Genomic DNA, 14,230 nt, shown 5'->3' with positions numbered 1-14,230 from the left:
TTTAAAGTGGGTTTTGGTGCCAAAAAAGTTAAGTCCACAAAATGGTAAAATGCGAAAAAATCACCTTTTTTTTTCTGCATAATTTTGCCATAAATCACTCCTAGACCTCTAATGAATATATAAACCAACTTAGAAGGGCATGAGGTGTATACTTTTGGACTTACAAGCTTTCCAAAAACTAACTCCAAAAACTTTAAAGTTTTGGGGTGGGACGCGGACGAGGACGCGGACGCGGATGCGGACGCCGGGGTGACAGCATTAGCTCTTGGTTACTCGTAACCGGTCAGCTAAAATTTAGCCCCATGAAATTATACAACTATTCAGTAATATTAAATGTCTAGTTTATATAAAACAATGACCTTATCTACAGTGTGTGAGAAGCAGTCGAGCCAGTACTCGCGGGCGTCCGGGTCCTTGGTCAGGTCAACCGTGTCTGGATTGTAAGTGTCTGGGTCAAGCAGTACTGGACAGTGGTCACGAGCATTCACCTTGTCCAGTTCCAGCATATCAAACTGTCAATAATAAGACTCATTTATTATATAGAATTATGAATAAAGGACTTGTTATAACAGAACCCAACAAACTATCAGGTTTTAGATTATGTACATTGTGTTTCCTCTAGATAATGTACATTGTGTGTGATTATAATTTCTAATGTTTGTGACATTATTTTGCCTGTACATGTAAATCATCTTACATCATTCTTTAGGTATACAGGTACAGCAAATGAAATAAGAATACTGCACCATATTTTTTATTTTCTTCTGATGAATAAGAAATACATATTAACAGGTACGTTGGCAGTTTCCTCTCTTCTCCTATTCAATTCAATGTAGATTTGACATCCCATGAATAAAATTCTATGAAAATTAAATTCAAGCCTAACATTTGTTATCACTAATGAAATCCCAGGCTTGATCTGCTTCAATGTCCTTAAATTATGGAAATCCGTAACTTATAACTTTCCACTGGAGACATTAAATTATCAGATTTCAGGTTCTTTTTTTACGGTTAGGAAATGTCAGAGAAAATGTGTGCTGTACAAAATAGAGTTATGGGATTTCCCTATAGGTTAATGGTCTGGATTTCTTTAATAAGTTGAGGGTTTTCCTTAATAAGTTAAGGATCCAGGATTCCTTAATAAGTTGAGGATTTTCCCAGTAAGTTGAAGAATTTCCAGATATCCGAGTTAAGTTTGTCTTTAGTTCATTTATTCAACAATCAACGTACATATTTTTCAATCAATGATTTATACATTTTATTTAGAAGTTACTATTATAGCTATCCTATTACTCAAAGAAAGATCTACTTATAGTAAGAGGTTGATAAAATAACAGCTTCCCTCATCAGTCTTGTCACTTATAGACGAGGACAGATCAGTACTATGTACCTACCGTGGAGCTCCTTGTCCGTTTCCAGTTGTTTGAGGACTGCTGACTACTACTGAGACCAGAACTGCGTGCATAGTTTTCTCCCCAGGTATAGGACTGACTCCCTACAAACACAATCTTTTACCTACAGCCAAGCTAGTAGTAAGTATGGTTACCTAAAGCCAAGCTTGTACGGTTACCTACAGCCAAGCTAGTAGTAAGTATGGTTACCTACAGCCAAGCTTGTACGGTTACCTACAGCCAAGCTTGTACGGTTACCTACAGCCAAGCTAGTACGGTTACCTGCAGCCAATCTTGTACGGTTACCTACAGCCAATCTTGTACAGTTACCTACAGCCAAGCTTGTACGGTTACCTACAGCCAAGCTTGTACGGTTACCTACAGCCAAGCTTGCACGGTTACCTACAGCCAAGCTAGTACGGTTACCTACAGCCAAGCTAGTACGGTTACCTACAGCCAAGCTAGTACGGTTACCTACAGCCAAGCTTGTACGGTTACCTACAGCCAAGCTTATACGGTCACCTACAGCCAAGCTTGTACGGTCACCTACAGCCAAGCTAGTACGATTACCTACAGCCAAGCTAGTTCGGTTACCTACAGCCAAGCTTGTACGGTTACCTACAGCCAAGCTAGTACGGTTACCTGCAGCCAAGCCAGTACGGTTACCTGCAGCCAAGCTTGTACGGTTACCTACAGCCAAGCTAGTACGGTTACCTACAGCCAAGCTTGTACGGTTACCTACAGCCAAGCTAGTAGTAAGTATAGTTACCTACAGCCAAGCTTGTACGGTTACCTACAGCCAAGCTTGTACGGTTACCTACAGCCAAGCTTGTACGGTTACCTACAGCCAAGCTAGTACGGTTACCTACAGCCAAGCTAGTACGGTTACCTACAGCCAAGCTTGTACGGTTACCTACAGCCAAGCTTGTACGGTTACCTACAGCCAAACTTGTACGGTTACCTGCAGCCAAGCTTGTACGGTCACCTACAGCCAAGCTAGTACGGTTACCTACAGCCAAGCTTGTACGGTTACCTACAGCCAAGCTTGTACGGTTACCTACAGCCAAACTTGTACGGTTACCTACAGCCAAGCTAGTACGGTCACCTACAGCCAAGCTAGTACGGTTACCTACAGCCAAGCTTGTACGGTTACCTACAGCCAAGCTTGTACGGTTACCTACAGCCAATCTTGTACGGTTACCTACAGCCAAGCTTGTACAGTTACCTACAGCCAAGCTTGTACGGTAACCTACAGCCAAGCTAGTACGGTTACCTACAGCCAAGCTTGTACGGTCACCTACAGCCAAGCTAGTACGGTTACCTACAGCCAAGCTAGTACGGTTACCTACAGCCAAGCTAGTATGGTTACCTACAGCCAAGCTTGTACAGTTACAATTACAATAGAATGCTTCATATCCTAATGTCACATAGCAAAATGCCACATAACCCAAATTTCAATTATCTGAATATCATCTATGTTCCACATATAATACATTCTGCACTTGTTATGAAATATCTCCATATCTATTGTTTATATACCAAGTTATAGGGCCCTGTAGTCTAGTAACAAAAGAGTTCCATGGGTCCTATCGATCACCTGAGTTCTAAAGTATACTCACTTCTGATAGATGTTTTGCTTTTAAACTATGAATGAACATACCCCACCTGTTACCTTGAAAATAGGTCAAGGACATTAATTTGACTATGTTTGGGATAGCCCTTCATCCCAGCATGCTTAACTGCCCTAATATCATGACCCTGGGCCTCTTGGTTATTGAGAAGTCAAAAATGTTAATTGTTTCTGATTGGACAAGGTACACAGAGTCTATCAAATTAGGTCACTTAATTAACACTTCATATCAGGTGACCTAAATAACTAAGAATGATTTAATACGGTCGTCAAATAAACCTTTCTGATTTTGAGTCAAAGTGTATGTGTTGGCCCCGTTCAGCTGCATTTTTGCAGAATAAATACAAGGATACTTATTATTACAGTCTCCTTGTCCCGTTTATTTATTTGAAGCAGCTATCATGACCTGAAGATTTATATGACAAAGTATTAGCATATAAAACGGGGTGGCAGTTAGGGCATAAGAATTGTACCCCTTACCCCAATAGCCAGACTTTATGGCTCTTAATATTGCCAGCCCACCATCTGGCTATTATTTGTTCTTTCTATAAAATATTGAATTTCATTCCTAATACCTTAACTCTAATTCTTGAGTTGAACATTAGCACAGATTTGAGGAAGACTATGTGTGTTCTGACCCTCGACCCTGTATACCATGTGAGGAAGGCTATGTGTGTTCTGACCCTCTGCCCTATATACCATGTGAGGAAGGCTACATGTATGTGTGTTCTGACCCTCGGCCCTGTATACCATGTGAGGAAGGCTATTTAGGTTCTGACCCTTGGCCCTGTATACCATGTGAGGAAGGCTATATGTAGGTTCTGCCCCTTGGCCCTATATACCATGTGAGGAAGGCTATATGTAGGTTCTGACCCTTGGCCCTATATACCATGTGAGGAAGGCTATGTTTGTTCTGACCCTTGGCCCTGTATACCATGTGAGGAAGGCTATGTAGGTTCTGCCCCTTGGCCCTGTATACCATGTGAGGAAGGCTATGTAGGTTCTGCCCCTTGGCCCTGTATACCATGTGAGGAAGGCTATGTGGGTTCTGCCCCTTGGCCCTGTATACCATGTGAGGAAGGCTATATGTAGGTTCTGACCCTTTCCCTATATACCATGTGAGGAAGGCTATGTGGGTTCTGACCCTTGGCCCTGTATACCATGTGAGGAAGGCTATGTGTGTTCTGACCCTTGGCCCTATATACCATGTGAGGAAGGCTATGTGGGTTCTGACCCTTTGCCCTATATACCATGTGAGGAAGGCTATGTGGGTTCTGACCCTTGGCCCTGTATACCATGTGAGGAAGGCTATGTGGGCTCTGAGCCTTGGCCCTATATACCATGTAAGGAAGGCTATGTGTGTTCTGACCCTTGGCCCTGTATATTATGTGAGGAAGGCTATGTGTGTTCTGACCCTTGGCCCTATATACCATGTGAGGAAGGCTATGTGGGTTCTGACCCTTGGCCCTGTATACCATGTGAGGAAGGCTATGTGGGCTCTGAGCCTCGGCCCTATATACCATGTGAGGAAGGCTATGTTTGTTCTGACCCTCGGCCCTATATACATGTGAGGAAGGCTATGTGTGTTCTGACCCTCTGCCCTGTATACAATGTGAGGAAGGCTATGTCGGTTCTGCCCCTTGGCCCTATATACCATGTGAGGAAGGCTATGTAGGTTCTGACCCTTGGCTCTGTATACCATGTGAGGAAGACTATGTGTGTTCTGACCCTCTGCCCTGTATACCATGTGAGGAAGGCTATGTGTGTTCTGACCCTCTGCCCTGTATACCATGTGAGGAAGGCTATGTGGGTTATGACCCTTGGCCCTGTATACCATGTAAGGAAGGCTATGTATATATGTAGGTTCTGCCCCTTGGCCCTGTATACCATGTGAGGAAGGCTATGTAGGTTCTGCCTCTTTGCCTTATATACCATGTGAGGAAGCTATGTGTGTTCTGACCCTTGACCTTATATACCATGTGAGGAAGGCTATGTGGGTTCTGACCCTTGGCCCTATATACCATGTGAGGAAGGCTATGTGTGTTCTGACCCTTGGCCCTGTATACCATGTGAGGAAGGCTATGTAGGTTCTGACCGTTGGCCCTATATACCATGTGAGGAAGGCTATGTGGGCTCTGAGCCTTGGCCCTATATACCATGTAAGGAAGGCTATGTGTGTTCTGACCCTTGGCCCTGTATATTATGTGAGGAAGGCTATGTGTGTTCTGACCCTTTGCCCTATATACCATGTGAGGAAGGCTATGTGGGTTCTGACCCTTGGCCCTGTATACCATGTGAGGAAGGCTATGTTGGCTCTGAGCCTCGGCCCTATATACCATGTGAGGAAGGCTATGTTTGTTCTGACCCTCGGCCCTATATACATGTGAGGAAGGCTATGTGGGTTCTGACCCTTGGCCCTATATACCATGTGAGGAAGGCTATGTCGGTTCTGCCCCTTGGCCCTATATACCATGTGAGGAAGGCTATGTAGGTTCTGCCCCTTGGCCCTGTATACCATGTGAGGAAGGCTATGTAGGTTCTGCCCCTTGGCCCTATATACCATGTGAGGAAGGCTATGTGGGCTCTGACCCTTGGCCCTGTATACCATGTGAGGAAGGCTATGTAGGTTCTGACCCTTGGCCCTGTATACCATGTGAGGAAGGCTATGTAGGGTTCTGACCCTTGGCCCTGTATACCATGTGAGGAAGGCTATGTGGGTTCTGACCCTTGGCCCTGTATACCATGTGAGGAAGGCTATATGTAGGTTCTGACCCTTGGCCCTATATACCATGTGAGGAAGGCTATGTGGGTTCTGACCCTTGGCCCTGTATACCATGTGAGGAAGGCTATGTGTGTTCTGACCCTTGGCCCTATATACCATGTGAGGAAGGCTATGTGGGTTCTGACCCTTGGCCCTATATACCATGTGAGGAAGGCTATGTGGGTTCTGACCCTTGGCCCTGTATACCATGTGAGGAAGGCTATGTAGGTTCTGACCGTTGGCCCTATATACCATGTGAGGAAGGCTATGTGTGTTCTGACCCTTGGCCCTATATACCATGTAAGGAAGGCTATGTGTGTTCTGACCCTCGGCCCTATATACCATGTGAGGAAGGCTATGTAGGTTCTGACCCTTGGCCCTGTATACCATGTGAGGAAGGCTATGTGGGTTCTGACCCTTGGCTCTGTATACCATGTGAGGAAGACTATGTGTGTTCTGACCCTCTGCCCTGTATACCATGTGAGGAAGGCTATGTGTGTTCTGACCCTCTGCCCTGTATACCATGTGAGGAAGGCTATGTGGGTTATGACCCTTGGCCCTGTATACCATGTAAGGAAGGCTATGTATATATGTAGGTTCTGCCCCTTGGCCCTGTATACCATGTGAGGAAGGCTATGTAAGTTCTGCCTCTTTGCCTTATATACCATGTGAGGAAGCTATGTGTGTTCTGACCCTTGACCTTATATACCATGTGAGGAAGGCTATGTGGGTTCTGACCCTTGGCCCTATATACCATGTGAGGAAGGCTATGTTTGTTCTGACCCTTGGCCCTGTATACCATGTGAGGAAGGCTATGTAGGTTCTGACCGTTGGCCCTATATACCATGTGAGGAAGGCTATGTGTGTTCTGACCCTTGGCCCTATATACCATGTAAGGAAGGCTATGTGTGTTCTGACCCTCGGCCCTATATACCATGTGAGGAAGGCTATGTAGGTTCTGACCCTTGGCCCTGTATACCATGTGAGGAAGGCTATGTGGGTTCTGACCCTTGACCTTATATACCATGTGAGGAAGGCTACGTGGGTTCTGACCCTTGACCTTATATACAAAAGTAATTAAAAATACATACCAGACTCATCATTCTCTTCCGCCCCTCTCAGAAAGGCACCAATGGCTCCCAAATAGCCCTCATGTCGTAGGAAAAGGGGCTGAATTTCATCCTGAAACAGCAAACATATTTTCAGAAGGTTATTAGAACTTCATAGTTTAAACACTTTTACATTATCAATTTCACTTAAAGCATAATATGTAATAAAATTTTCAACCAAAATCTGGAGCTCAAACATAATTTAGTTAATAAATACAAGAATTACATGTTATTATGTATGTGTTGCATATCACTGCAGCAGTGCTACTCAAAGTCCAATTAATGTCACTTCTTCTCAAATTCCAAATTAATGTCCCCGTTAGCTTCTCCAACCCAAATCAATGTCACTGCTTCTCATAGTCCAATTAAAGTCATGGTTCTCAAAGACCAATAAATGTCACTGCTTCTCAAAGTCCAACTAGTGTGACCACTTCTCAAAGTTCAATAAATGTCAACACTTCTCAAAGTTCAATAAATGTCAAACTTCTCAAAGTTAAATAAATGTCACACTTCTCAAAGTTAAATAAATGTCATTACTTCTCAAAGTCCAACTAGTGTGACCACTTCTCAAAGTTCAATAAATTTAACCTTTTCACAAAATCCAATTAAAATCATGCTTCACAAAACCCAACTAACGTTCATGCTTCTCAAATTTAAAGTCCAACTAACAACACTAAACTAAACCAAACCCCTTCTGGCCCCTGTTAACAATAGTAACAGTGACTTTGACCTTAACCCAACACAAGCGTTGATGCAGCCGCAGGCTGAAAAGTAACACATTTGTCTCATTCTGTGACTCCCTCTCAGCCAAGACAAAAACAAGCAGCACATTTTATGTCATCTAATCAATCTAAAATTTAAGTGTTCAAATCTAAGGTAAAATGGCTTATTTGGCAGTTATCCAAAAAATCTTTGAAAGAAAGTGTTATACATTCAGTGACACCTGCCTTGATCTAGCTGCCGGTTATTATCATTAGATTATTGACCCTATAACTGACCTTTGACCAGAAGTTGATGGCGAATGTGATAGTTCGCATGGTCAGTGGATGTCCTCGAATGAAGTAGCCCCCGAAGTAGATCTTGGTCAGTCCATGCATACGGGCATGGAGACAGGCAATCTGACCAATGTCATTACTGATGGACAAGAGGAGTGAGCGAGCTATGTCTTCTTCTCTGAAGCAAGATTCTGTAGAGAGCATGTATTGATTAAATTAAATGAAAATAAAATTAATAATTCTGGCAACCAAATTAAAGACAAACTGTACCATCTAATTATAACATTAGGCCTGACCAGGAGTCCAAATTAAAGACAAACTGTACCATCTAATTATAACATTAGGCCTGACCAGGAGTCCAAATTATAGACAAGTTATACTATCTAATTATAACATTAGGCCTGACCAGGAGTCCAAATTATAGACAAGTTGTACTATCTAATTATAACATTAGGCCTGACCAGGAGTTCAAATTATAGACAAGTTGTACCATCTAATTATAGCATTAGGCCTGACCAGGAGTCCAAATTATACACAAGTTGTACTATCTAATTATAACATTAGGTCTGACCAGGAGTCCAAATTATAGACAAGTTATATAACATTAGGCCTGACCAGGAGTCCAAATTATAGACAAGTTGTACCATCTAATTATAGCATTAGGCCTGACCAGGAGTCCAAATTATACACAAGTTGTACTATCTAATTATAACATTAGGCCAGACCAGGAGTTCAAATTATAGACAAGTTGTACTATCTAATTATAACATTAGGCCTGACCAGGAGTCCAAATTATAGACAAGTTGTACTATCTAATTATAACATTAGGCCTGACCAGGAGTCCAAATTATAGACAAGTTGTACTATCTAATTATAGCATTAGGCCTGACCAGGAGTCCAAATTATAGACAAGTTGTACTATCTAATTATAACATTAGGCCTGACCAGGAGTCCAAATTATACACAAGTTGTACTATCTAATTATAACATTAGGTCTGACCAGGAGTCCAAATTATAGACAAGTTATATAACATTAGGCCTGACCAGGAGTCCAAATTATAGACAAGTTGTACCATCTAATTATAACATTAGGCCTGACCAGGAGTCCAAATTATACACAAGTTGTACCATCTAATTATAACATTAGGCCTGACCAGGAGTCCAAATTATAGACAAGTTGTACCATCTAATTATAACATTAGGCCTGACCAGGAGTCCAAATTAAAGACAAACTGTACCATCTAATTATAACATTAGGCCTGACCAGGAGTCCAAATTATAGACAAGTTATACTATCTAATTATAACATTAGGCCTGACCAGGAGTCCAAATTATAGACAAGTTGTACTATCTAATTATAACATTAGGCCTGACCAGGAGTCCAAATTATACACAAGTTGTACTATCTAATTATAACATTAGGCCTGACCAGGAGTCCAAATTATAGACAAGTTGTACCATCTAATTATAACATTAGGCCTGACCAGGAGTCCAAATTATACACAAGTTGTACTATCTAATTATAACATTAGGTCTGACCAGGAGTCCAAATTATAGACAAGTTGTACCATCTAATTATAACATTAGGCCTGACCAGGAGTCCAAATTATACACAAGTTGTACCATCTAATTATAACATTAGGCCTGACCAGGAGTCCAAATTAAAGACAAACTGTACCATCTAATTATAACATTAGGCCTGACCAGGAGTCCTAATTATAGACAAGTTGTACTATCTAATTATAACATTAGGTCTGACCAGGAGTCCAAATTACAGACAAGTTGTACCATCTAATTATAGACAAGTTGTACTATCTAATTATAACATTAGGCCTGACCAGGAGTCCAAATTATAGACAAGTTGTACTATCTAATTATAACATTAGGCCTGACCAGGAGTCCAAATTATAGACAAGTTGTACTATCTAATTATAACATTAGGCCTGACCAGGAGTCCAAATTATACACAAGTTGTACTATCTAATTATAGACAAGTTGTACTATCTAATTATAACATTAGGCCTGACCAGGAGTCCAAATTACAGACAAGTTGTACTATCTAATTATAACATTAGGCCTGACCAGGAGTCCAAATTATACACAAGTTGTATATGTACATGTATTTACCCCAAAACACCTACATGTATTTAGTTCCAAATGGATGTTCTATTCCATCTGTATAGACCCTCTCTGGTCCTTGTGTGATTACACCCTACCCCGGTCCTTGTGTGATTACACCCTACCCTACCCTGGTTTATTACACCCTACCTCTGTCCTTGTGTGATTACACCCTTCCCTGGTTTATTACACCCTACCCCAGTTTATTACACCCTACCCTAGTTTATTACACCCTACCCTGGTTTATTACACCCTACCCCAGGTTTATTACACCCTACCCCAGGTTTATTACACCCTACCCTAGTTTATTACACCCTACCCAGGTTTATTACACCCTACCCCAGGTTTATTACACCCTACCCCAGGTTTATTACACCCTACCCTAGTTTATTACACCCTACCCTGGTTTATTACACCCTACCCCAGGTTTATTACACCCTACCCCAGGTTTATTACACCCTACCCCAGATTATTACACCCTACCCCAGTTTATTACACCCTACCCCAGTTTATTACACCCTACCCTGGTCCTTGTGTGATTACACCCTACCCCAGTTTATTACACCCTACCCTAGTTTATTACACCCTACCCCGGTTTATTACACCCCACTCCGGTTTATTACACCCCACCCTGGTTTATTACACCCTACCCCGGTTTATTACACCCTACCCCAGTTTATTACACCCTAACCCAGTCCTTTTTACACCCTACCCCGGTCCTAGTGTTATTACACCCTACCCCGGTCCTAGTGTGATTACACCCTACCCCGGCCTTGTGTGATTACACCCCACCCTGGTTTATTACACCCTACCCTGGTTTATTACCCCCTACCCCGGTTTATTACACCCCACCCTGGTTTATTACACCCCACCCTGGTTTATTACACCCCACCCTGGTTTATTACACCCTACCCTGGTTTATTACACCCTACCCCGGTTTATTACACCCCACCCTGGTTTATTACACCCTACCCCGGTTTATTACACCCTACCCTAGTTTATTACACCCTACCCCAGTTTATTACACCCTACCCCAGATTTATTACACCCTACCCCAGATTTATTACACCCTACCCCAGATTATTACACCCTACCCCAGTTTATTACACCCTACCCCAGTTTATTACACCCTACCCTGGTCCTTGTGTGATTACACCCTACCCTGGTTTATTACACCCTACCCCAGATTATTACACCCTACCCCGGTTTATTACACCCCCACCCTGGTTTATTACACCCCCACCCTGGTTTATTACACCCTACCCCGGTTTATTACACCCTACCCCAGTTTATTACACCCTAACCCAGTCCTTTTTACACCCTACCCCGGTCCTAGTGTTATTACACCCTACCCCGGTCCTAGTGTGATTACACCCTACCCCGGCCTTGTGTGATTACACCCCACCCTGGTTTATTACACCCTACCCCGGCCTTGTGTGATTACACCCCACCCTGGTTTATTACACCCTACCCCGGTCCTTGTGTGATTACACCCTACCCTACCCAGGTTTATTACACCCCACCCTGGTTTATTACCCCCTACCCCGGTCCTTGTGTGATTACACCCTACCCTGGTTTATTACACCCTACCCCGGTTTATTACACCCCACCCTGGTTTATTACACCCTACCCTGGTTTATTACACCCTACCCCGGTTTATTACACCCCACCCTGGTTTATTACACCCCACCCTGGTTTATTACAACCTACCCCAGTTTATTACACCCTAACCCAGTCCTTTTTACACCCTACCCTGGTCCTTGAGTGGCTGTGTAGCCTTGCCGAAGCTGCTAGCTATCACATCCCCTGTCAGACCAATGCTTGAGTACTCTCCACCGTAGATATCCTTGACTAACATGTCCACCTCTCGATGGTCTCCCTTCTCGGCCAGCTCCAGTAACTCGTCAAACGTCTGTCACATAGAAAACAGAAAAAAGGTATGAAATTGTGTTTACATTATATCTTATCATCTTAATTCTGGTATAAAATTGTGTTTACATTATATTTTTATCATCTTAATTCTGGTATAACATTGTGTTTACATTATATTTTATCATCTTAATTCTGGTATAACATTGTGTTTACATTATATTTTATCATCTTAATTCTGGTATAACATTGTGTTTACATTATATCTTATCTTAATTCTGGTATAACATTGTGTTTACATTATATTTTATCATCTTAATTCTGGTATAACATTGTGTTTACATTATATCTTATCTTAATTCTGGTATAACATTGTGTTTACATTATATCTTATCTTAATTCTGGTATAACATTGTGTTTACATTATATTTTATCATCTTAATTCTGGTATAACATTGTGTTTACATTATATTTTATCATCTTAATTCTGGTATAACATTGTGTTTACATTATATTTTATCATCTTAATTCTGGTATAACATTGTGTTTACATTATATTTTATCATCTTAATTCTGGTATAACATTGTGTTTACATTATATTTTATCATCTTAATTCTGGTATACCATTGTGTTTACATTATATTTTATCATCTTAATTCTGGTATAACATTGTGTTTACATTATATTTTATCATCTTAATTCTGGTATAACATTATGTTTACATTATATTTTTATCATTTTAATTCTGGTATAACATTGTGTTTACATTATATTTTTATCATCTTAATTCTGGTATAACATTGTGTTTACATTATATTTTTATCATCTTAATTCTGGTATAACATTGTGTTTACATTATATTTTTATCATCTTAATTCTGTAAGAACAATTTACAGTAGTTCATATGTTAGTGACACAAAATGTTTTCATGAAACATTGTGTATCTTTTTAATGAAAACAAGGTAATTTTGAATGAAACTAATCCCTACCAATCTTTTCATTTTGCAAGGAATGTTTTGTAATTTTTAGTTATGGTGACATTGACATTAAATTTTGACCTTTGACCTTTTGATTTGAGAAAAAAAACAATTACAAGCAACAACAGCTGTTGGAGAACAGCAAAGCTCGTCTCGCAAATGTTTGTCAATAAATAATTAAAATATAAACATTGGTATGGTTTCGTAAATTGCATTAATAATATTTATATTGTTTACTTGATCAGATTGTGTATTCATGCAATTTTCAAAACCATACCAATTTATATTTACATGTATATGTAAGTTATTTATTGACAAACACTCGGGAGACAAGCTACGCTGTTTTTGAGATTGAATAAATATATCAAATAATTGCTTTTGGATCTATTTCTTTAATTTTTTGATAAAATATTATCCTAATGAGAGTTGTCTCCCTGTAAAATGTGGAACTGTATAAATTGTCTAATGTGAGCATTTTCACATTGTTCTTTTTTCCGTTTCACTCCTAGAAGGGATAATGTAACTCCAGAGGGACTCTTTGACCAAATATCAGCACCCTAGTACAATTATAATTAAAAGTGATGTATTAATAGCTTTCAACACTTGCACAACAAATTTGAAAAATCTTCTTTTTTTCCCCCAAAAAAAATCTTTCAGTTTAACTCCAGCAAGGGATAGTTTAACCCACACAGGGCCCTAATACCATGTATTACTATGCCTTTCAACACTCACAACATAAACTTAACACAAAAATGTTCTAAGTCCAAATATTAAAAAAAAAATAGATTTAAAAAGAAAAAAATCTATTTTTTTTTAGTTTTACTCCAGGAAGGGATAGTCTTACTCCAGAGGGACTCTATTGTCAAATATCAGCACCCTAGTACAATTATAAAGTGATAAATTAAAACATTTCAACACTTGCACCAAAAAAAACTTAATGCAGAAATATTCTATGTCCAAAAATTTGAAAAATCTGGGGTTTTTTTTCAAAAAATCTTTTAGTTTAGTTTAAACATTTGAAAAACCAACACCGACGCAGGAGTGACAACATAAGCTCTCCCTCTTCTCCAAAGAGACGAGCTAAAAACTCCTGATACAAAAATAATGTGAAGTTATGACCAGAAGGGTGTGGGGGATAATAAATCTAGAGTGATATCTGATGCCATTAAGAAGATATAATGTTGTCCTTAAACAACTATAGGATGATACAAAACATACATGTACTCCATTTCCCAGCACCGCAGTGGCAGTGACAATTTGTCTGTTTTGCCACATTTCTTGCAGCAAGCTGAGGGCATACATGTATATGGTAGGGGTATATTTAAGTTCAACCACGGTGTCCCTATTTGTGATGATGTACAAGCTGGCCATACTATACT

The 14,230-nt window shown here is 40.5% G+C and overlaps 1 protein-coding gene across 5 annotated transcripts in view; it reads right to left on the bottom strand.

Annotated features, from left to right (window-relative positions):
* LOC117341619 (4'-phosphopantetheine phosphatase-like) overlaps positions 1–14,230 on the bottom strand; it is a 45,564-nt gene that overhangs the window by 16,034 nt on the left and 15,300 nt on the right. For all 5 annotated transcript variants that reach the window (XM_033903466.1, XM_033903467.1, XM_033903470.1 and 2 more), the window contains 5 exons: positions 11,757–11,916; positions 7,890–8,077; positions 6,874–6,964; positions 1,395–1,495; positions 360–512 (listed from right to left, as the gene is read on the bottom strand). In XM_033903466.1, the coding sequence (XP_033759357.1) occupies positions 360–512; positions 1,395–1,495; positions 6,874–6,964; positions 7,890–8,077; positions 11,757–11,916 (693 nt within the window). The remainder of the gene's footprint in view (positions 1–359; positions 513–1,394; positions 1,496–6,873; positions 6,965–7,889; positions 8,078–11,756; positions 11,917–14,230) is intronic.

This window comes from Pecten maximus, chromosome 14 (assembly GCF_902652985.1).
Source record: "Pecten maximus chromosome 14, xPecMax1.1, whole genome shotgun sequence".
NCBI lineage: Eukaryota > Metazoa > Mollusca > Bivalvia > Pectinida > Pectinidae > Pecten > Pecten maximus.
This window is presented reverse-complemented; position numbering and strand designations above follow the sequence as displayed.